At 38.9% G+C, this 25,276-nt stretch overlaps 1 protein-coding gene across 5 annotated transcripts in view; it reads right to left on the bottom strand.

Moving 5' to 3' along the window:
• GRIK2 (glutamate ionotropic receptor kainate type subunit 2) overlaps positions 1 to 21,798 on the bottom strand; it is a 663,286-nt gene extending 641,488 nt beyond the window's left edge. For 4 of the 5 annotated variants that reach the window (XM_040474263.1, XM_040474267.1, XM_040474265.1 and 1 more), the window contains exon 1: positions 21,360 to 21,525. In XM_040474263.1, the coding sequence (XP_040330197.1) occupies positions 21,360 to 21,474 (115 nt within the window). In that variant the 5' untranslated portion in view covers positions 21,475 to 21,525. Of the gene's footprint in view, positions 1 to 21,359 lie in introns of all 5 variants that reach the window. The other variant, XM_040474262.1, reaches the window with a different exon arrangement.
• Positions 21,799 to 25,276: the final 3,478 nt, after the last annotated feature.

Below are 25,276 nucleotides of genomic sequence, written 5' to 3'. Positions count from 1 at the left end.
GATCTGTAGCTTGATGAACCAGCTGGCTGGAGGCTGACCAAGTCCTACTTCAAACATTCTTAGCTGCCCCATGCTGAAAAGAGGACTTATTGCACTCCTCCCATCCCCCACAGGGCCTGAAAACGCAACAGAGCCACCCCTAGAGGCAGAATGAGGGAGAGGGCAGAGGAGGGACCCAAGCTGTCTGGATTTGATGGTGGTGAGCACTGGCTCCAACTTCGTTCCCACACTCTGCCTGGATCTATGTCATTTTGCTTGGTCTTGCCCACCCATGTCATGGGAAGATAGATTTTTTTTTCCCCACTCTAATTTTGCCTGTGAAGACTCCAGTCATTTGGCAGAGATCTAGAAACCTTAATACAAATATAAATACCACTAAAAAGAATAACATGATATTTGTGCTTCTCAAAGCTTTGTCCTTTCCAGTAAAGTATAAGTTCTCTGGGGGCAGGAACCATGGCCATTTCTGTTCATGCTATAAAAAAAATGACTAGCACAGAACCTGGCACAGAGTAGCTGCTCAATAAAAAACATTAACCAGTGGCTCTCAAATGTTAGTGGGTATCCTAATCACCGGAGGTTTTGTTATGCCATAGATTGCTAAATCTCATCCTCAGTTTCTGATACAGTAGATCTGGGGTGGGATCTGAGAACTTGCATTTTTAACAAGTTCCCAGGCACTGCTACTGTTGGTAGTCCAGAGACCACATTTTGAGAAACACTGCATTAAACCACACAGAATTATTATTTTTCTTGGTCCAAAAAGGCCAAATATTAGCAATTTTATATGATTTGACTTAATGTGTTTATGAGTCAATATGTATAAATGGATAAATATATTGTAGGCATTTAAATTCTTTGAGTTTATTCACATCAAGAAGCCAGAATAAGTGTATATGACAAACTAAAGAACCTGGGCTCTGAAGCCAGTCAGACCCACATTTAAATTTTAACTCCAGCACTTACTAGGTGTGGAGTCCTGGATAAATTGCTTATCTTCTTGAAGTCTCAGTCTTCTTGTCTCTAAAATGGGGGTAATGCACTTGCTGTGAGGATTGAATGAAATAACACGTGAAAAACACCTGCATTATATCTGGCATGTTGTAGATATTCAATGAAGAGTCACCATCGTCCTTATTACTAATTTCACCATTATTACTATCATCTTAACATTGTGCCACACTCTAGAAATTGAATAACTCACATTCCTCTATGTGTTTTCTCTATGTAATAAGTAAACCAAAATTGGGAAAGGCTATTTGACAATTTTTTCAGAACAGAAATGGCTCTTGCTGCTGAGGAAGATGTTCTTGTTACAACATGCAACACCTGCTCTAGTTCCAACTGTATGCTTGGAGAACCACACATCCCAATCTAACAGTAGAAAAATTCAACTAAAAGTTATTGAAATGAAAGGATCAGAAGACTTAGTGTTGAAAGTCTAAATCAGCTTTAAAGTCCTCAATATTTGGGATAGTTGGGGAAAGTTATTAGGCTTCCTGTTCTCTCAACTAGGAAAGGAAGTTAACAGCACCTATGTCTTAGGCTTATTAGGGGATTAAATAAATATTGTGTGTACAAATGCATATAAAATGCAAAGCATATGCAAGTATTATTTGTGTAATATGTAGTGAACAGTCCCAGTTTCTACCACACTATCCCACTGTCCCTATAAGTCCCCTCATACACATCACACCTGTGTGTTAACTTAGAGTTTATACAATGTGGCCACTGTAGCTGCACATTCTATGTCAGCACCTCAGTCATCCTTCTATGCTACCAGATGACCCAAACACCTCCACCACCACCCCAGCCTCTCTGTGCAGGCTTTTGTGAGATTTGGGTTGTTTAACAAAGCCACTAGCTACAAAAAGAGGGAAAGAGACACACTGAGAATAGGATGATTATGGGTAGAAGGAAATGGAATTGAATCCTAAAAAAGCAGAAGGGTGATCAGAAAAGACCCTACACACAAATGAAGGATAGATCATGTGATAGAACATGGTAAGAGAACTGAGTAAAGCCAGCCTGCTGTCTAGGTTGAGGAAGAGGAAAAAAGACAAGGCATCATAGCTGTCCACCACTGGGAAGGAATGAGTCAGAGAAGGCTAAGAGAGAAAACAACGTAAGCTACATAAAAGGCTTTCTTCATTCCTACCTTGGACACAGCTAGTTGAGAGTCATCTCTGTTCGCAAAGGCTAGGGAAGTCATGTAGACATGACCATATTAAAATGGCACATTCAATAAGTTCCGGTAAAGATTTTAAATCCCTTTGGCATGTCAAGGTGACCTGGTTACTGGGGCTCTCAAATGAATGAGAGAAAATGGTAAATTACCTGGGTTTGAGGGCTCATTTTCTTTTAGATTTCATAAACGTCATTTTGCAGATGCTGTTTAGAGTAGCTATTTCTCATTCAACTGATGTTAGGAACACCAATGTTCTATTATGAGAACTGGGGGAAAGAGGAACAGAATAATTGATTAAAGGGGATTAGCAGAGGGAACAAAGGAGTCCCCCTCCAACCTAACCTCACCTTCCCAACTATCACCCACACAGAAAACCCAACCACCCCATCATACCTCCTTGGAAAGATCTACTGTGCAGCTGTCTTCTTGACCAATCAACATGAAGAAAACAAATGAAGAAACAAGACACAAGCATTTGTAAGGCTTAGAGTCTTAGACTTTTGTAGGGTAGTATTTTGATTCGTGGAAACTTGAATCAAAGATTTTACAAATATTGGTGGAAAAAACTATCTTCACTCTCCCCCTCCATATGTATGTAATCTAGTGCCAGTCCCTGAAAAGGCTGTTAAACTCTGCACAGACCACTTTATCATAATAGGCCCTTTTATCTGCTGCCAGAGAGCAACAAAAGAACTCTTGCATGTCTGCAGAGATTCTAGGATTACGTTAGGATGGATAATAGAAAGACAAATACTTACTAAAATACTGTCTGTTACTCCCAGAATCACTATAGCAATACCCAAGCCAAGCAGCAGAGAAAAGCCTTAACACACTATGCAATTCAGCTGCAACTCATCACTGCTGCTATAATTACAGGTACCTGCCTTCCTCCTCTCAGATCCGGTGATAAAAGCCTAGGGCTGAATTTGTATCTCAGCTGCACAGAAGCTGAAGGTAGTAGTCAATAAACCCATAGAGCTCTGCATTTGACAGACACGCTCTTATAGAATATACAGCTAACCTAATGTTCAACAGCTCTTCCACACTCAGATTTTTCAGGATTAAAAAAAAAAAAGGAAAGAGGTGTTTTTGGATACTTCCTAAGTGCAAACACTTATTTAAGCCCCACAAGAATCCTATAAGTGAGGTGTTATTATCCTTAATTGTTTTTTTTTCTTAAAATTTTTTTTTCAACGTTTTTATTTATTTTTGGGACAGAGAGAGACAGAGCATGAACGGGGGAGGGGCAGAGAGAGAGGGAGACACAGAATCGGAAACAGGCTCCAGGCTCTGAGCCATCAGCCCAGAGCCTGACGCGGGACTGGAACTCACAGACCGCGAGATCGTGACCTGGCTGAAGTCGGACGCTTAACCGACTGCGCCACCCAGGCGCCCCTATCCTTAATTTTTAAATAAGAAAAGTGAGACACAAAGGTTGAGTAAATTGCCTTACGTTACCTTGCAAGTGATGGAACTGGCTCTGGAATCCCAATCATTCAGACCATAGTGTCCCTGCCTTTTCCAGATCAGTCTGGAGTCAGGCTCCCTGCAAAAACAGGCTATTGGGAATGGGTTGTGGCTCTCATAACCTGGAAACAACTCTTAAAAGCTGATGTGTGGCAATATTCAAAGAATTCTGCAGCCACATCATTTTAAGGGGAAGCAGAGTGATTAGGATTTAAGATCCCACTGCAGATGTACCCATGTTTAGGTAAATCAGAAAATATTGAACTTAAAGGCAACCTAAAAGATTAAGAAGAGCACACCAGGGTATCTGGAGAAGGGATGTTTAGGACACGCAGAATCTCTAGAATGTCTGCATTATTAAAATGAGATTGAAAATATTAGTGCTGAGGTTATACAGACTATTAAAGGATGGGGATAGTGTCCACCATGGAAATTTGCCTCTATGCATATGGAAGTCGCTCTCAGACACTGTTGCTATACTAACAGGGACCCATTTCTTTTTCTGAGCAGGCCAGTGGATACCTCCTTCCAGTGATAATAAGCTCCTCTCAAATATAGAACTCAGATGATCACCTACAATTTCTCACTCTGTAGATCACAGCATTATTCTGGCGTAAAGGCCCCAGCCACACATTTTTATTCCATTTTACTAGGGATTTATGAAGCCTTAACATGTCTAGTTTAAAATATATATATAATCTCAAATAAATAGAACAAATAAATCTACTATTTAAGAGAATGCCCTTAAAAAAAAAAAAAAAAAAACTGGGTAAACTAACCTAGCAAAAAACCCTGAGGAATTACCATTTCAAAATGTTAATTGTTATGTGGAAGTGGCTTTTGAAGTTCAATTTAATTTCCTGAAAGCCCCAAACATCTCTATTTCCCTACAGAAAATAATTAAGCATCAGGGATGATAATGTGATTAGCAAGTAAAACACCTGGAATTTGCTTAGCAAATCAGAAAGCAGAGGGAGGAGGGCTTTGAAACCATCACTGGCCCTCCCCCACCCTACTTCATCATCAGTGCTGTGGGGCCTCAGCACTGGAAGCAGGCAGAGAGGGTCAGGCCTACCCTATAACTGCAGAGAAAGACCATGATATTTATATGTTACCTGTTTAATGGTCTACTGGATTCTGGTTGTCCATCTGGCCCCTCATGTTCTAAAAGGGCACACCACTGGCCTGAAAGACCTCACAAGACTTCTGTGGGGTCCAACCACCCTTGTGAGAATAGTAAAAGATCTACAAGTTTCTGATCTATATGAGCCTGAACCAATTAGAGAAATCAAGTACTCCATGGGCAAAATTAAATGATTGACTGATTATATTAACACTTATATATTCATGCTAGGCATGTCACTAAGCACTACATGTGTATTTTATCTCTTTTAATCCCAAGAATAACTGTATATGGTGGATAATATTAATATTCCCATTTTACAGGTAAGGAAACTAAAACTTAGGAAGACTCAGCAACATGTGCCAATAATATAGCTCAAAGCAGCAGGGTCAAATTCAAACTCTATGTCTGAACCCAAAACCCAAGCTCACGACCCTATAATAGAGGAACTGGTTAATAAACGATAAGCATCTATGCAATGGAAAGTCAGACACTGTTGAAAATTGCTAAATAAAAATATCTGATGACAGAAAAACATCCCAATAAACTGCTGAGTAAAAAAAAAAAAAAAGTAACGAAGATGTACATTAAGATTCAAGGTTAAATCTCAAAATGTCACTATGGTGAGGTAATAAGTGATATATACTTACAATTTTCTATATATGTTCTATTTTCTGCAATAAATAGGTGTTACTCTGATAATCAACTAAAGCATTTTCTTTTAATGTTTTTTAGAAAGCTAGTAAATAGAAACAAAATAACAATTGTGGTTTGGACTCAATGTCATAATTATCAGAGGTTTTATTTTCATGTTTACACTTCTCTATATTCTCCAAATGTGCTACAAAGCATTACTTTATGACTACACACACACATAAAGTTTAAAACTAAGTTCCTTCCTAAAATGTTTAATTGGATGCCTGTGGCAGAGAATACCAGTGGTTCCTTCAATATTCACTCTCCACGTCTTCTATAGGAATAGACCCTGACATTTTCAGCTGTTCACATTTCCTGTAACAAGGCTACCACTCAGCTTCCTGTGTGTCCAGGGGTAGCCATATGACTAAGTTCCTGATAGTAGGATGTGAGGTAAAATGGTGTGTACAACATCCAGGACGTGTCTGTCAATCTTGCTGTTGGGAAGGTGCACGAGATCACTAGAGCTCCACTTTAGACCATGAGAAAGGTCACATCAGATGACAGATATATATGCTAGGCTAGAGGACTGGAAACACTGTAGACCCCAGAAAGCTATAGATCTACTATATCATCCCTGGACTACCCAAATCTAGACTTGTGTGTGAAAGAGAAGTGAACATCTACCTTGTTTTGTTTTGATTTTCTAGAGAGTGGAGAGATATTTCTGTGATACGTCACTGAGTATAAATCCTAACTAATATAGTACTCAAATACTTAAAATAATTTAGACTAGTTCTCCTCCTCTGTCTCTAAACCTGCCTCTGTCTGTGTATGTGTACACAAAAGAAATACATTAATGGCATCACTATGATTTGAGACAGGAGGCTCAGCTAAAGATTTCTGGGGTTGGGGCCAGTGGAGACAAGGAACACACATAGTACAGCCATCCTAATCTGATATTAACAATGGAATTTCAGAGTAAAACTTCAGTGGATCACAAGTCAGAGAAAGGTGCAAACAACACATTTTAGAAACCCCTCCTTGTAGATGCAGCTAGATGTTTCTCTCCATCTTATAATACTTATTTACCTATTACTGTGTGGACTTGTCACATTGTTTTGTAATTTTCTTTTATTCAGCTACCTATACCTATAGAATATGAGATCCAACATGCAGAGACAATGTTCCTTTTACTTTCAAATTCTTAAATGTCCTAGAGCCTAGTACAGTATCTGGCTTATGGTAATCAATTAAACATTTGTTAAATGAATGACCAAAAGAATGAATGGATAGATAATGAACTGGAGTACTGGTAGCTTGCACAGAGACACAAATATCATAGATATCTATCTCTCTCTATATATCTATCTAGAGATATCTATCTAGAGATATAGAAAGATACATATTTATCTCTAGATAATATATACATGTATATATATCTAGATAGATATTAGAAATATGCAATATATTACAAGATATATATATATGTATATATATTAGAGTGTATACTCTAAATATTAAAGGAAAGTAATTTCCATATATATTCATTTTGGTGAATTATATCAACCTAAATGTAAATATCTTAAAGGTCAATAAGGTGGATCTCCAATTCTAGCAAGGTAATGAAATTAAATATTGAAATAGAACCTATAGTATAGAATTGAAAAAAAACATACATCTTGTTGCCTATCAGTAAAAGCAGAACATCATTAGGAACCTTCATGCATTTTTTTAAATAATCAGCCATATCTTAGAGAAATTTTCATACTTACTGAAGCTTTAATTATATCTTACTTCCCAATTATTATATTAGATCAACAATCAAAGAACTAGACCAGATACCAATGCTGAATAAATACTTGGTGAACTGAATTGCAATTTAAATTAAAAATTAGGTGAAAATTGAGAGTTGATAGAAAGTTTTCAGCATCCTCCTTACAACCACAGTATAAAGCATTATTTTATCTCCTTATAAACAATTTAATCACTCATTCTTGAAGAATAATTGGATTAAAAGAGAGGAAGAGAGATTACTTGTACTAAATAGGACTTTTTCTTATTAATACATAGTGATCCTTTTAATATTCAAGCTTAGTGGCCTTATAATATATACAGTACAGAAGAATGATAAACAAATTGGAGGGTTAAAATTCTCTCCACTTACAAAATATGGACTTAGAAACCTTAGCTAAGATTCTATCCTTGTTTGTATTTAAAATGCTGATGTAGTCTGGCTACCTGCTAAGAAATGAAAGATATACAAAATACAAAGAACTTTGAGAAATTCTCTTCCATTAATATTTACTTCTGGCTGTCAAGTTTAATAAAGTCAAAGGCTCCTACCTAAAGCCAATAAATGAGCATCCTTGAGTAAATGTAAATGTATTAATTTTTTCTCTATTGTGGACATTTCATATCTCCTGCATATTTATAATTTCATCCTACACAAATGTGTAGCAGAGGTTGAAGGCATACTAATTCTGGCATATATATGAATAAAACTTACTGTGAAATTCATGTCATGTAAAAGAATTTTTCATAATTTGTCTTCCAGATAACTGTATCCTACTAGATATATTTTTCTGAAATTATATATTTACATGTTCTCAGTTGTGAAATCCCCTCTAAACTATTATAATTAAAAGAATTTAAAATATTTTAACACACACCGGTGAACATAGTTAAGCCCAATTAAAATATAAACTGAGGGATAGTAAACTTATTCTGATAATTTCTTCAATATTTATCTTAAAATTTTGATTGGCATGTGATTATGATGATTGGAATACATTACACTATCTAACCAATATAGTGTACTACTTTTAAATTGTACCATTGGGGTGCCTGGGTGGCGCAGTCGGTTAAGCGTCCGACTTCAGCCAGGTCACGATCTCGCGGTCCGTGAGTTCGAGCCCCGCGTCGGGCTCTGGGCTGATGGCTCAGAGCCTGGAGCCTGTTTCCGATTCTGTGTCTCCCTCTCTCTCTGCTCCTCCCCCGTTCATGCTCTGTCTCTCTCTGTCCCAAAAATAAATAAACGTTGAAAAAAAAAATTTAAATTGTACCATCAATAAGGTGTCTTCTGTACAGTCTGTATAGTCTCCCAGAAGGCAAGTTAAATTAGGGAAATACACTTAATAAGCTGATGCTTTACCTAGTAGGCAATAAATATGGAAAATACTTAGATACCAATAATCTGGACGGATAAAGATATTATGGTTTTTTTTTTATTTTTTTTACATTTATTTATTTATTTTTGAGAGACAGAGAGAGAGCACAAGTGGGGGAGGGGCAGAGACAGAGAGGGAGACACAGAATCCAAAGCAGGATCCAGGCTCTGAGCTTTCAGCACAGACCCCAACGTGGGGCTTGAACTCACAAACCATGAGATCATGACCTGAGCCAAAGTCAGATGCTTAACCAATGGAGCCACCCAGGCGTCCCAAGATATTATAAGTTTTAATGCTAAAGTGGCATATATAATTATTGGCAATGCCTATCTTATCTTAAATAAAGATAAGAACATTCTGGTTTGATTTCAAACATTGTGTCTAGGTTTCAGCTTTTGGCTCCATGATCTGACAATGACCCAGATACTATAATCAGAGCAATGAAGCTGGAGGTAAGGGTGAGCATCGTATTGTCCAAGAGGCTTGTAATGAACACCACCTAGGCTGGACTCTATTTTTAGCCTAGATCCTAGGCCATTTGCATGTATTCATGGCAACTGAGTCACTGTCCTCTCAACTAGACCAGCTGTCTACTAGAATTTTTTCTGATAGATTTTGGGGAAACAAGAATATAAATTGATTTATCAGGGGCTCTTTTGGTAGGAGGTTAAGAAGGAAAGTTCCCACAACTATACATCATCTTAGACATTATTTATAAAATAACACCTGTTTAAGGTCCCTTTGGGCTGGGGGCTCAGTTATGTGAGTATGAATATTCTAAATGCTTGGATTTTAAAGAATCAGTCAGCTCTTCAGTGGTATGCTGAGAGCCCAACACTATATATGGTGTGAGGAATAACAAAATATCTAAGGCACAACACTTATCTACAAGATTTACTCATTGTTTTACACAGTCTAGTCATGATTATTAACTGTCAATCCAGAAAACTGATACATCTGCCCATTATAAACAGAGGAATTGTAAATTTTAAGTTCAAAACTCTTTGGAGTATCTAGCTCCATAAGTTATTTTCAACCAGCCTGGGAGTTTTGTTTCTTAGGAATTTTCTGAAAAAGAAAAAAAGAAAAAAGAAGAAGGCAAAAAGCAAAGGTACTACAACTATGCAGTTGTGAAAAATGAAATATTTTAATCCATAAAATACCTAGGTTTAGGAACCAGGAATCTAAATTATTTAAAGCTCCTTCCATTCTGAGTAAAACAAGATGTGGGAGCCATTGATTTGATCAAAGTTTGCTGCCAATGCTTAAATTTATCTTACAGGATCCCTACCTAGAAACAGACCCTTTGGAGGAAGCAAAACTTGGTCCAGATCTTAAAGGACAGTCGAGGTATGGCATAGCAAAATGACGAGAAATGTATCTTGGGGTACATTTCTGTAGCTGAAGATGAGTGATTTGAACGTTACCCCTGATCTCCAGGAAGGCTTCCTGAGGGATCAACATAGAATCTCAGGACAGCTCTGTCCTTCACCCCCTGGAGGCAAGAACTCAACTAATCTTTACCTTTTGCAGCATTAGCTCTGGTATGGTAGGAGGCTGCTTCTAGGAAACCCCAAGACTTAAAATAGGAAAGTGTTTCTCAACCTGTATTTCATCCCTTCCTCCTATAGATTGTCATAAAAATCTTGAGACTGTCTCTCCTTCCTCCTACTCTTGAGGGCTGGGAATCACTGATGCAGAACCTCATCATCCTCAACATCCAAGAAATTTTCCTAATAAATTTTATATTTTGAAGTTTTGAAAACTTTTAAAAAATTCCAAATATAAACGTATATTATAAAACTTTCCCAAATGGTTCCCTGGATTCTCTAATGTGGCTGTCGGGGGAGAAGGAGGCATCTTCATCTCTACCTCTATCCACTTCTATGCTGAGACCTCAACACTGGGTTAGATCTGGGGGGAAAAAGAGCCCAAGGAAGTCAGAAACACCTTGAGAAAGATGGTGAGGTTAATGATGTAAGGGTGGCACCAAAGTCTATCTTATGCCTTAAAAAGTAAGCCCAAGAAAGACTGCCTAACACAGCTCCTTGATAAAGATGCCAGTGTAATCATAGAAAAGTCCTACTTAGGGGCGCCTGGGTGGCGCAGTCGGTTAAGTGTCCGACTTCAGCCAGGTCACGATCTCGCGGTCCGTGAGTTCGAGCCCCGCGTCGGGCTCTGGGCTGATGGCTCGGAGCCTGGAGCCTGTTTCCGATTCTGTGTCTCCCTCTCTCTCTGCCCCTCCCCCGTTCATGCTCTGTCTCTCTCTGTCCCAAAAATAAATAAAAAACGTTGAAAAAAAAATTTAAAAAAAAAAAGAAAAGTCCTACTTATCTATCCCAAACAATTGTAACAAATCCGAGTGTTTATGGAACTTTCTTGAATCAACATAAATGGATCAAGTACAGTCACTTGTGTGACTTGAAATACAAAACTTCACTAACAGCCAGCAGTTCATCATGGGAAAATGGATGAATGAAGTATATAGGAAATCAGATAGAGCTTTCCAGAAAATGTTTGTGAATACAAACTAGAAAAACTATGCAGTTGCGAAAAATGCTAAACTGAAGGACCTAGCATTGTTTCTTTGCTTATTATTTTTTGTTTTAGCTGTAATTTAGCTGTAATTCCTACTTATATTCTGGATATTGGATAATGCCAATCAAACTCCTGATGTTATAGAAGAAACAGAAACTATTGAGTTGCTTTTCTATAAAACCACCAACTCAGAAAATGTTTGTTCTATTAGATAATAAATCCTTTTCAATGTGTTTGTAATAACTTCCAGTGCATTCTGAAGAAGAGTATTTGAGAGTAATTTAGAAAAGACAGACTATCTTAAATGTTTATGTACAGTTTAAGAGGTTGAATATACATGAAATTAACAAACATTACTTTGTTTCACACATATATAGTAAATAAACAATTACACTTTCAATTACAAAAGTCCTTTTCTGCTTTTAAGTTTGGAGTTCTATACATTTTCCTATTAATTATAATATTATCCTTGGAAGATAGACACATAGCAAATAATACCCATTCTATAGAAATGGAAGTCAAGGCTCAGTGGAATTTAATTATTTGTCCTAATTTATGATCACTAGATGACAAAGTCAAGAGTAAAATGCATAACTCAAACAACTAAATTCAGAGTCTTAGGTCCTGAGTTCATGTAGAATTGGAAAATATTACTAACAATAAATCTATTCTATGAAAATTGTTTTTAATTTTAACTTAAATTTTAATTCTGATTTGAAATTTTATATAATCATTATATAATATGTTTTTATTATATAAACTATAATTACATATATATGTATATATATATAATGCTTCAAGTAATGGAGATAGACATTATCTACATAAAACATTGAAAGTTTTCTTGAAGGCAATTTATTTTTATTCCCCAATGAAGCTAACAGTACTGGTATTAAATTTTCCACCAATGCATTTTTCTTTAGATTAACTAGAAACTTTTCCTTGCTTAATCATGGGATATGGCCATATGTTACAAGGACATTCCTTTATTTCATTTCAGGATTTTGCTTCAGAGGTATCTGTGATCCCAGACCAAGAACTTCTTAAAGGCTTCAATGATCAAGGACGAGGATGGGTCCTTTGCTTTCATTTCAGTAAGACAGAGAAGAGAGATCTACTTATTCTTCATAAAACACAAACAGCAGACTGAAAGACCACTTGACTGCTTGCTGTACACTAAGTAAATCTCATCCTTTCACCTTCAATGGTTTTCCAGAGGCTACATACAGGAGTCCAAATCCTACAACCTAAACATTAAAACTTTGAAAAAGCAAGGCTTTATCTACCTTCCATATCGAAAAATAGATAGCAGAATAGAACTAGTCCATTCCCTGTTCTAGGGCTCACCTTCTTAATTTCTGACAAAATTCCTTTTCTTGTGCTTAGTATTTTGCCTATGACACATCTCCCCACCCCACCCCCACCTTCCCTATCACACAATTTTTTATAGGCCCCAGCCAGAGTCCTTATTTTCTATAAAAAATTCAAACTCACAATAATCTCCTTTAACTAACTATTGTATATATTTTCTGCACCTCTCTCTCTCTCTCTCTCTCTCCATATATATTTTTTTCTTTAATTGGACTACAAACTCCTTGAGGCAGAAGCTGGGTCTTAGATTTCTAGTTCCCTGATACATAATATGTACTCAATTACTGTTTATTATATGAATGAAAGTGGTTAAAGCATTGGACACGGGGAGAAAGAGGATCTTGGCAGACACAGGAGAGGGGAATTGAGAGAGCCAAAAAAGGAGAAAAAGAGAAAAGGGATAATCTATGAGATAATGTGCTATGAAAGAAGAGGTGAAGAAAACAAAGTAGGCAAATGTCTAGGGGAGCTATCAGAATCAGTGGCTCTTCCTAAAGTTGATACAAAGCACAGAGAATCAGAGGCTACACTGAAAAAATAGCATAATTCACTGAAAAACATCACTAAACTGGCAGTCAGAATATTCATGTTTTGTGTAAAATATGACACTAATTATCTATGGAGCAAGCTATTTAACTGCTCTTGGCAATTCATCGCTAAGCTTATATACTAGACTTGATGACATCTAAAGCCCCCTTTGGTTTAGATATTATGGGATTCTATAGTTTTCCTTCATCCCCCCCCAAAAAAGGAGGGGACAGGATTAAAAAGACAACATAAAATATCAAATACCTATGACTATATTGAGAATTTCTTTATTACCTCTGTAGTTTCTCTTTTAAAAAAATTTTTTTCAACGTTTTTTATTTATTTTTGGGACAGAGAGAGACACAGCATGAACGGGGGAGGGGCAGAGAGAGAGGGAGACACAGAATCGGAAACAGGCTCCAGGCTCTGAGCCATCAGCCCAGAGCCCGACGCGGGGCTCGAACTCACGGACCGCGAGATCGTGACCTGGCTGAAGTCGGACACTTAACTGACTGCGCCACCCAGGCGCCCCTACCTCTGTAATTTCTCTACTACAGACAAGGTTTGTTTAAAAATAAAAAACAAAAAACTACCAATGATGAAACTTTAAACAAAAAGTTAAATTCGTTCTGGGCAAGGAGGGTGGCCTCCATTAAAAGTTAAGATAAACTGAATACAGAAGCATCAGTTGGCAAAAAGAAGGGCAATATTAAAACGACAACATAAAATAGATCAAATACCTATGACTTTACTAAAGCAGAAAATTTCTTTAATATTTGTTTTGCTTATTTGATCATTTAATTGAGCAATACTCCCATCCTGATAGGTTAAGGACTCAGAGTAAGACTGAGACGGAGATTGAAATGGGAATTAGAGGTAACATCTTACAAATACTTGCTCTAGTTCAATGACAGAAAAGTAGTTTGTTGATGTAAAAGGGTAAAGGCAAAGCATTTAAAGATCCATTTGATTGGAAACAGGTATGTCGATGTAAGAATATCACTGACATCTCATCTGAAATAATCACATATGCTCAGAGATTTGGACAAATACAAGCAAAAAGATCAATTTAAAAAGCACTGAGATGTCTGCTGTGAATCTAGGAAAGACTGTGTATCAAATGGCATTTGATTTCAGTTTTCTCAGCCTCCCCCTCACATCAGTGCTAATCACTCTGCACTCCCTTAGGCACCGGGTATTCTCTTTTGTATCTGAGTATCTCTGTCACAGACAGAATCGATCAATCTAATAAACTCATCCTAACTTTACAGTCTAGGGACTATGTGCTCTCCCTTCCAGAATATACTTGTCTTACAACAAGGCCACGGAAGAGGGCAGATGTGTAACCAAAAGGAAAGATGGAGAGGATTACATGTATCAGTGGGGAAAAGATCTGAAAGCCACAACCTCCCCAGACTCTTTCAGATCTTCACACATAACCCCTACTGTCTAGTGACCTGGCTCTCCATTAAATTCAAAGAAGCATGTTGAGTTTTTGGTTAAGAAAGTGAATGGTTTAAATCAATCCATAATCAAATACTATATTTGAATGGTGCCATAAATGCAGAGGAGTGTCAAAAGCCCAAATATAAAAATAACATGAAAAAAAAAAAAACTTGCAGAAAGATTTTAAAGGTCTCCTCTAATCTCCCACTCGCATTGGTTTTATCAGATAAGCTAATTGTTGCTTGAAAATACAACAATATGAAATGTTTGGCCCTAAAGGTGTGAGGCAAGAGACAAATAAGCCTTACTTGTTGGGGGATCAAGGGAGAGTTAAATAAAGTATGTGTTCCTTAGAGAACATGCAGAATGTGAGGTGGGCTGGAGGGTGAAAACTGGTGACCTCTGGGCTACTTGCTGTTTCGATTTCATCAACTCAGAATTTTTTAAACAATTTTTAAAATTGTGTGCAATGAAAATCTCACAGATTTTTATATGAAAACATAGGTTTCAGGTTTTTCTGGAATAATCAAAGGAATGGACAACTTTGAGTAGACAATTCCACAAGGAAAGAAACAGTTACAGAGGTGAACAATCTTATAATGGACTGAGGCTTGACTTTTACCCTGGGACTGGCTGTCCTTTAGTGTTGCCAGTGTAAAGCAGGGAACTGCACTTTTTCTGGGGCAGAAGGGACCTGAATGGAATAAAGTATGGTAACCTGAATGCAGAATTTTCAGTAGGAAAAAAAAGGAGGGGACAGGATTAAAAAGACAACATAAAATATCAAATACCTATGACTATATTGAGAATTTCTTTATTACCTCTGTAGTCTCTCTACTATAGACAAGGTTTGTTTAAAAATAAAAAACAAAAAACTACCAATGATGAAACTTTAAACAAAAAGTTAAATTCGTTCTTTTCCGTTACAGAAAAGAAAGAATTCATCAACACTTACCCTCAACACCCTATATACTATCAAAGAATTTTAAATGTCTTCTGCATTTGAAATAAGAGGCATATAATTCAACTTATTAGCTCAGCTCTCAAAAATATTTCCTTATTGAAACTTGCTCCTAAGCCTAGGTTCACATATATGATGAAGATCCAAAGAAAGCTTATTTAACCTACATTAAATCTTGATAATGCATTAATGAGTCTTTTAAAGGGATAATTTTAATTCCCCAATCTTCAACCATAAAGACTATATAGTGCTAATCTGCCTTGCCCTTTCGATTAAACTTGTTAAGGGCATTCTATTTAGTCAGCACCCGGAATGGGCCATTAAAATTCTTGTTCTGTAAGAGTTGTGTTCAGTGCTCTGTTGTTTTAAATTCCATTAAATCCAAATGGTCTTTATCACCCCAAGACCACCGTGACTTCAATCAGCCAATTTAATTACCTTACAAAATTGTCAGCAGAAGCAGCAAAGAAAAACAGGAAGGCCTATGACGTTATCAGATTGAAATCTTCCTCTTTGGTGTTTAATCTAGACCAGTCAATAATGATGATGTGCACCTATTTCCTTTTCTTTCAGGGGCTTTTGACCTTACTTTTCATGCTAAGATTTAGGGTGTAAGATTCATTTGAAGCATTTCCAGTTCCTTGATAACTGGACTATAAATTGAAAGCCCACAGAAGATAATGTTTCACTACCCAAACAAGACAATCAACAATTCCATTTCAATACATCAGACCACCCTACTGGGGAAAACCTAGGGTCTCCCACAAACCCCAGGTAGTATGGATGCAGTGGATTAATGATTTAAGTATAGTGCAGTTGAAAAACAGTCAACTGCTTTCCACTCTGATGTCTGAAAATGGACATCAACAATTTTCAGGGAACAAATGTAATTGGAGCCACGATAACACAGTAAGATCTTAACAACAGAAAGAGAAAATGCATTTCTCTCACTTGAATTTCTACTACAAAAGGGCAAAGCATTTTCTGTATCAGAAATTTTGACAATTAAAAGATAATAAAAAATTATGCCATCTTTATCATAGGCAACACGTTATTTAATGGTGAATAGGGTTGAAAAGGCTCTGATAATCAATGATACATCTTATGTTTGGTCTATAGTATGTTCCTCCTTTGTGTGGGAGCAATTCACATTAACTTTCCTGTGCTGAGTAAATGTTGAAACAGTGTCATTTGAGAATTCAGGGAATGAACACACTGCAATAATCACTTGAATTAAACTACAAAGCAGAAATTGTCTGTCTGAAGAAATGTCTACTGACATATAAACTGCTGTTCACTGCTGAAAGACAACCTCACAAAGCCTGAAAATGTGAGTTCCATGTGTCTAGGTGGAGAAGGGGTGCTATTTCTAAAGGACGAAAAGATCATTTTTCAAAGTCGTTTCCTGAAATGAGTGTTCCTCTGTTGATGGATCACATCAGAGTTAGTCTTTGAAGCTTTAAGAATAAGTGAGAACTTATGTGAAAAACAGATTTTTTTAGTGGCCGTTGTGTTGGCAATTCTTGGAAAGATTTCCCTCCCCTGCTTTCCAGAGCTCAGCTGAGCAGGTGTTCGGGCTTTATCTATTTCAGACAGTAGCCGCTATTAGTCCCCCATCCCCGCCTCTCAAGAGCCAGTTTTCCTGCTTCCAGATGTAAGGCCACTCCTCCCTCCCGCCCATCTCACCTCCCAAAGGAAGAAAAATCTCTTTCAAAGAACTTGTAGACAGGGGCAGCTTCTAAGCTCAGTCAATTCACTCACTCCCTTGATGTTGTAGTACATCTGCTACTAATTATTAGATCTAGGAGCACTCGAGATGTCCAGCAAATAGGGGGATTTCCATAGGGACTCTTTCCACTCCTCCTCACGTCATGGGTTTTATTATCTGAGCTGTCCCTGACCTAGTAGTCCTCACCTTCTGCCTGTGTGCTGGGAGGTGACTACGTGCTGCGCCATGGAGTGGTGGCTAGTGCGCAGTAGCAAGGAGGTCAGAGCGCATCGGAGGGAAGACCTTGCCTGTGAAGCCTTTAAAGAAAGCCACTCTACTGACATGCTTAAAAGAAAAGCTAGGTCGAAACATCTGAAGGAAAGAAATGGCCTATATCACATGCTTAGCTCCTCCAACACGACTAGCTTGGAGAAGCTGCTCAAGAGTCTGGGAGAAAGTTTGGGTTAATGTCCGAACAAAGACAGGCATGGAGTTCTAAATGCCAATTCAGATAAGCACTGAAAAATAACTCGACCTCGAAGATTGGAAACAAGTGGTATCTTGAGGAGTGACCACTTAGCAAAGATGCCAAAGCCTCCCAAACTACAAAAGGGACTGCTAGTCCAGTACCAGTAGCGTCCCGAGCCCCAACAGAGCTACTTTCTACCCCCATGCTGTCCCAGAAGCAGGGGTCAGAGCAGAACAGGAAGAGAGGGAGGCTACTGTAACAAAAGCAATGTTCAAGTACCGAGAGCTGCAGTAGTTTAGAAGGGAAACTATTGGGGGCCACACCCCCGCAAATGGAAAGACGGAAAGATCCTGCCTTTGCCCTCACCAACTGCAAGCAAAGCGAGCACGCAGCTGCGGAGACACAAAGGTGCCTCATTTACATAGAGGAAACCTACTGTGCCTGGGGAGAGGCCCGGCTGGAGGCTTCTCAGGCACCTGGAAAAGCTGGCTCTGAGAATGACTGATGTGACCTGGAGTGGGGAAACAGTCTCTGACCGTCCAGTATCCACTTTGTCCCCTGACATTGTCTCACTAGGTGAGCGTTGCCAGGATCAAAGACAGGAAACAGCCATCCACTTTGGAGTTAACTTTTAGCTGACCATAGATAGGTCCTTTCCCTCACTGCCCTGAGCTATCTTAAAGCTGAAGGAAAGCACCCTAGGGTCAGCGCTCCAGAGACCTTCTCTCTGAGATGTTTGCTTCCCGCGAAGAGGAGCAGGCCCGGGTGTGAAGCTCAGTGAGAGCCAGTAAGGGTGGGAGGGGTGTCCCCGGACAGAGGCGCTCCTGGGCATAGCTACGTAAGTTTTCTTGGGCACGAGAGAGGAGTCACTGTGCCAAAGTGTTGCTTGCTTCACGAGAGTGCATTTGCCAGCATGTGTGTACGTGGTATGAGAGAGAGAGAGAGAGAGAGCGTTTTTTGTACCCGTTAGACCTTCAGCAACTCAGCAAAGGTCAGCACCTTGTGCTGACAGCTCCCCAATCCACAGACTTTGATAGGAGGGCTCAGGGTCAGGGTCGAGTTACAGCCCTTGGGCAGGGGTGTGTGTGTGGTGCGGCAGGAGGTTGTTCAGGGGTAGTAAGGACAGCGTAGAGCCCTTGAGGGTGGTTTTCCACCACCAACTGGAAGGGGGGCTGGGGCAGCCTCCTGGTCACATTCAGCAGTTGCCATGGCACCCAGGCAGAGTTTCTGGGTGGTTGGCAGCTCCTAGTCAAGCCCAGTTGGTTGGGGAGGTGGGGAAGGGACTGGTTGCCACCTCTTCAGCAGAGACAGTGCTTCTCACCCACACCTGGCAGGCCACTGCCCAGAAACCCCAAACCCTACTCTTACAAGGCACGAGGCTAAACATGAGGCTCTGGTTGGCCCTTTGAATCAAAGTTGAAAATAACCTTACTCAAGAGTGGCTTATACACACTCAACCAGCCATCCAGTCCACTCAAAACATGTTTTCCCCAGGAGAAAATAAAACTCCCACCAATGCATCCAAATAGCCCAAGCAGGGAAATAGTCCAATGATTACAATATACACAGTCCTTCCCCATAACTCAGGTGGATAGCAGAGAAAACCAATCTCCACGTGGAAGATGTTTGAAGTTAATGGAGAAAATAACAGGTTATCTAGAAACTGGGCCATTGGTTTAGGGTATCTAGGCACTGGTGAGAAGGTCTTTGCCTACTCTCCTATTTCTTAAGGACATTCTTAGTAAGCATTGGTCTAGGAAAATATATTTTTGTGTGTGTGTCAGCTCTTTTGGAGAGCTGTTACACACTCTGCTACAGTCGCCAAGATTTTTAATATGAAGATATGAAATGATCAGCGAATGTAACAATCTAATGATTCAGCAAATATTGTGCTGCAAGACCAGAGGAGCAATAATTAAATCTTTTGAGTACTGGTGGCAGTTTTTCGGCTCCAAGTCTTCTTTTTTTTTTCCCACCCAGTCCACAAGCAAACACACTAAGGCACACTCGTTCACAAACACATTTCAGAAGATACCTCAGTATTCCAAATAAGTAGGTTGTCCTACTCAAAATATTGGGCAAAACTACCATACCGTAGCATTTGCCATGCTTGAAGGAGAACAGCTGAACACACACACACATTTCCAATGATACAGAGACCTGTTTAATCTCATCGAAAGAAACAAGCATTCCTGTGGACTCTTGTTGCTAAGAGCAACGTGCTTAAGTACCATCTAAAGGCATGAAGCAAAAAAAAAAAAAAAAAAGCAAAAAACAAAAAACAAAACAAAACAAAACTGCAACAGTTGGAATTTGGATATAACCTGTTGTCTGTCTTTGTCATTACCAGCCTTCTGGACTCCAGGTGTTTATGTGTTGGATAAGGGAAGGGGAGACTAAGATTCCTTTTTTTTATTATGTGAAAAGCATTCCTATCCTGGCAATGCAAAGCCCAAGAGAGATGATAGATTTTATCATTATAGAAAAAGCACATGGGAAAAAGGAAAGAGAGAAGATGCTGTTGACATAATAGGAGATGCAGGCAATCAGTTTGATTTAAATTTGACTGACTTAATGCATCTGCTTTTATCTCAGAGACACATACTCAGGATTATATGGTTTCTTGCACTCTTTGGTCTAAATCCACTTGAACTGTCAAAGGAGGCTCCCACTGTGGGAGCGTTTACTCAGTTGGTTTTCTCCTCTCTCACTCCCATCTACTTAAGGGAACTTTCCCTGACTAGTCCTGCTCCTCCTAAAACTCCATTGGACATTCACAGCAGCTGAGCGTTGCCCACGCTTCATTTCCTCCAAGCAAATCTCCTGACCAGCGTTTTCACAGGAATCCCACGTTTAGATTTTCCTTCGAGCTCTAAAAGAACCCTGATTCCGTAGGAAAGCAATAGATTCCCCTAATATATAACTGCCACTCGACTCTTTTATCATGCCATGATGAAATAAAGACGCACACTCAGACTCCCGCACACAACTACTCTCCTCCCCAATCACCACTGTTAATCATTCATTAGATCAGGACTCTAAGAAAGCTGAGAGAGGAGGGCTCACAAGTTAAAAACAAACAGAACCCTTTCTTAGGACGCTATTTTACTTCGGCTAAGCAGCAGCCTCCTCTTGCTAAATAGAGCCTACTACCTTACAACAACATTTTTACAAGCGCCGTTTCCCCAAAAAAGGCAACCAAGGACTGGAGAGCGGTGAAATTAGCCTAAAAGGCTCTCTGATGACAAAAGAAATCAAAAGGGTGAGCTCCTTCCACTCGCGGACCTGTCCGGGTCCCCGACCGAAGCGGCAGACGCCAACTTGCCAAAGAGTTACCAGGTACTGACTCGTCTGCCCCGCAAGCTGAGAGGCGTGCAGCCCCAGCGCGAACGGTCAGTCCGCCAAGCCCCGGAAGACTCCCGCGGAGACAGGCGGGCGCGACCGCCGGCTGTGCCCCCAGCGTCACCACCATCTCAGGCTACGGGGTGGAGGTAATGCAGCGACCACTACCACACACTGGCTCTCACTTCATCCTCCCGTGGCTTTTTTATTTATTTATTTTTTTTAATAAAAGAAGGAAAAAAGGAAACGAAACGGAAAGCACACGCGGTTCTTTAAAACCCCGGGAGGCTATGGAGCAGCGAACAGGTCGGAATACGTTGAGCCCACCCGCCTGTAAGAGGGAACCCGCCTGTTTACATCCGTCTGCCTCGGAGCCGGAGACCAGGCAATGGAGAGGAATGGGGGATCTTACCAAATCTTAATACATGTGTGGTTCCTTGGGAATATCCAATCCACAGTAAGCAGAGCAGGAGTTTAATGGTGCGCCTGAAGACTGGATTACTTAGAATCGGGGAAATAATCTTCATGGTGTTTCTGTGTCCACACGCGCGGCTCCCACTTCCCCGATCTAGCGTTAGGCTCCCGGTTCGGGTAGGAATGAGGATGCGTCGAGTGGTGGCCGCAGACACGATCACGGCATGGTCACAGAGAGGAAGGAGTCTCCGCTTCCCAAACCCATTAGCAATCGCTGCATGTTCTTCACTCACTGCGCCAAGGAGCAACCTTCCACTGCAAGGGATGGTGGGACATCCATGTTAGTCGGGGAGCATCCGGGAGAAATCCAGCACGCACACCCACAATGTCCGGCCGCGCGAGCCTGGGGAAGCAAAGGAGGAGGAAATCAATGGGAAATCCAGCCTTGGAAACCGCCGAGCGTCGGTGGCGAGCCACAGTCCCAGCACAAAAGGCGCTTTGCTCGCAAAGGTTTTGCCAGGCCCTATTCTACTGCACTGCTGCACAGCTTCTGACGTGAAGCCAAGATTAAGTGAGAAAAATTGAGATAGCTGCTTGCCTCTTAAGGCTCCCTGCCAGTGAGCTTCCCAATATCTCTTATGCAACCGATCTCATCGCCCGCTTTGAGTTTCAAGAAAGAAGTTGGATTTATTTACATGGAGAAAGTGCTTTTATTTTCCATAAGAGTCTTTGCTAAGAGAGTGACTGGTGTATGCAAGCAGACTTCGTACAATCAACTGATGAATTTTAATAAATGACAAGCTAAATCAAAGTCACTTTGCCTAGGAGTTGTAAAAAAAAAAAAAAAAGGAAGTGGTCTAAGCAGAAGAATTTACTGCAAATGTAACCTGTGTTTAGGTTGAAACAAGGTCCTGTTTATATTTTTTTTTTTTTTTTTTTTTTTTTTTTTTTTTTTTTTTTTTTTTGCCCAGGAGTGAATACAGATTGGAGTGCAATTGCAGAAGTTAAGATAGTCTTTAAAAACTTGAGTGGACATTCCTTGATTACTACTCAGGAATAAAAAACAGACTTCAAGTGGTCTTTTAGAAGGAAAAGTCTTGAATTAAAATGAAGGATTCCTATTTTCCCACCCATATTTTTAGCTCATCTAAAATAATTGTGCATATATACAGACAATGATATTTAAGTTGGTATAACTCTTAAGGCTTCAATAACCTACACTCAAATTTCTTCTCATTTTAGGTTTTTGAATATGTTTTTCTTTCAGAGGCAGAATATGGGATCACAGTTTGGGCAACATTGAGTATCAATTAGTCTAAAAATGCCTTATTGTCTAGTGTTCTACTTAGAGTCTTTAGGCAGTGACTGTCTTGGCTTTGAAATTTATTTTTTTTAAGTACAGAAATACATATTCTTTTAACATGAAAATACATTTTACTGCTGAAATAGGTAATATACTGTACTCCAGACATAGAAATAAAACTATCCAATCCTAATATTTTACATTAGCAATTGAAACCCAGATGGTTAGTAATAAATATATTATTATATATTAATATTTTTAAGTGGTCAAGTAGCACAAAAGGCAAAGTGCTGGACCTGTATTTTAAAATAATTGTTTTTTCACAACCAACTAACAGGGCATAGGTTAAACCTTATGAAAAAATTATAAGATTATACCTTATTTGAAGAATATCTATTTTTTTTTAAGAAGGAGTGATATGAGTACTATTTCTTCCAGATAGCAAGAAAATGATGTAATGTTTTCATTCCATCACAGTGATTTTTTTCATTCTATTTTTTCTTAAGATATTATAAAATGCTGACTTGAAAATAGAGCTACATTTTGCAAAAGCATTAAGTGGGCACTGACTTTTCTTTAAAGATGGAGGCATAACTGCAGTGTCAAAAATAAGTATCATGAATGACTAGTTCTGCAGTGTAGCAGGCAATTCAATCAAATAATTTGACTATTTGAGCACTTTAAAAAGAACACCTTGTGCAAAAACCAAGGGTATCTAGCGACTCCTTCAGTCCATGTATAAAATATCTCTTGTAAGACATGTATACTCCAACACGTCTGTATTTGTTGTTTCATTTAGTTTCTATTCTATTTGTTCTCCCTCTTTTTTGATCCTAGCAGATACAATAATGACAGCCAGGGCAAAAATAAATATTCTTAGTTTTTTCATCTGTCAATATGATTGATATATAATACCTGAAAATAACATGCTCTGTTGTGACTAATCAAAATACTGCAGTTTGCGGTATAGCTAGTATGTAATGAAACCTGAGAAAACAAAATGTACCATAACTCTTTGTTCACGTATTCTGTTAATGTAATGGCATTTGAAATTACAGTTGTAACTTCTCTACTTAAATCTAGCATTGTAAACTATTTAGTTTATGTGGGATTATTTATTGGATGTCTCGTTGGAAAAGCAAAAGATCAAGCTTCCAGATTCATGAAGTTCTTACCCAGTATATTAAACAGTAAAAAGTCCATCATAAATTTTTCTTACTATTAATTGGTCCCCAAAGAACCAATTTTGCACATATGCTAAATTAGGTTCATTTACATCCATCAACTAATCTGAAAGACTTCCGCATCATAGAGAGCAACTCCACCTGTCTAACTGAACTTCTGCAAGATAGGAGACGACCTTTCTTCAGGACCACGGACAGCGCTCCAGGCATTGATTTATTCTGGAGTAGTACATTGAAAGTAGTGCATTGAATGGGTAATGTGCCATTTGAAGTGACAATGAGCATAATTCTACCACACAGAGTCTGGGAATTTGAATTATTGCATTGTTCACATTGTCAAGAGGATTATTTTGTCAACTGTGCTGTGTGTATATTTCAGTGTGACTTACTGGGATTGCCTGGCATACTCAGGATGTGCTAATAGTCATCCCTTTCCAGGGCATACTACTACAAAAGCCATTTACATTAACTGTGAATCCCCTCATGAGCACTAAACTACTGTTCTTCATTTTTAAAAAATGCCTGAAAGACCACTAAGAATTCAGAATACTGAATAACATCAATGCTATTGCTATCAATGTTCAGTGGCTAAAGACATTTCTAAAATGTACAATTAGTTATTGCTTTAGAATTCTCCACCTTCAAGTTTTCATCTGTTACAAGAGTAATCAGACTAATTATTGTTCTTTCTAATTAAACTTCACTCACTCCCAGGACAAAAACACAAACAACCCTTAAAAAAAAAACAAAACCCTAAAACAACAAAAATCCTAAAATTTCCCCCCCCCCCCCGCTCCGAGTACTAGAAAAGAATGACCTGATGGTGTGGAAGATGCCTTACAGTAGGGCAATTTTGAAGTTATTACAAGTTTCTCCCCAATACTGATACTAGACATCATAGTTCTGAGACTATATGATTGATAAAGTTATTGTATAGTGTTCACTGACCAAACTGAACTCTTTTAAAAATCGTGTCAGTTTTGTAATTTGTTCCTTTTTCAAGGAACAAAAAGCACTATTTGGTGGCAGGGAATCATATATTTAGTAACAGTGAGATTTACGCACCTTATCCCATAGTTACATTTGCTTTTGTCTATTTTAACCATATGGCAACATTTATTTCTAGAAGCCAAAGCTCTGTAGGTTCCAAGGTCAAAGCAGAGATGACAAACTGCAAGTACATACATATATGCACACACAGAGGAGACCTGTATCTAAAAGTAAGCCTCAACACACACACACACACACACACACACACACACACACACACACAGAGAGAGAGAGAGAGAGAGAGAGAGAGAGAGAGAGAGAAGGTCCTGACATGAAGAGATATCAAGCCTATGATAAATTAACAAAGAACAAAATGCATATCATGTTCATGCAAAGCTTGTTCCAACAACAACAAAATGCCATTAGCTTCATCTTTCA

The sequence above is a fragment of the Herpailurus yagouaroundi genome, unplaced genomic scaffold (assembly GCF_014898765.1).
Source record: "Herpailurus yagouaroundi ecotype Mexico unplaced genomic scaffold, PumYag 139, whole genome shotgun sequence".
Classification (NCBI taxonomy): Eukaryota; Metazoa; Chordata; class Mammalia; order Carnivora; family Felidae; genus Herpailurus; species Herpailurus yagouaroundi.
The sequence above is the reverse complement of the archived record's forward strand: the minus strand, read 5'-3'. Positions and strand labels throughout refer to the sequence as shown.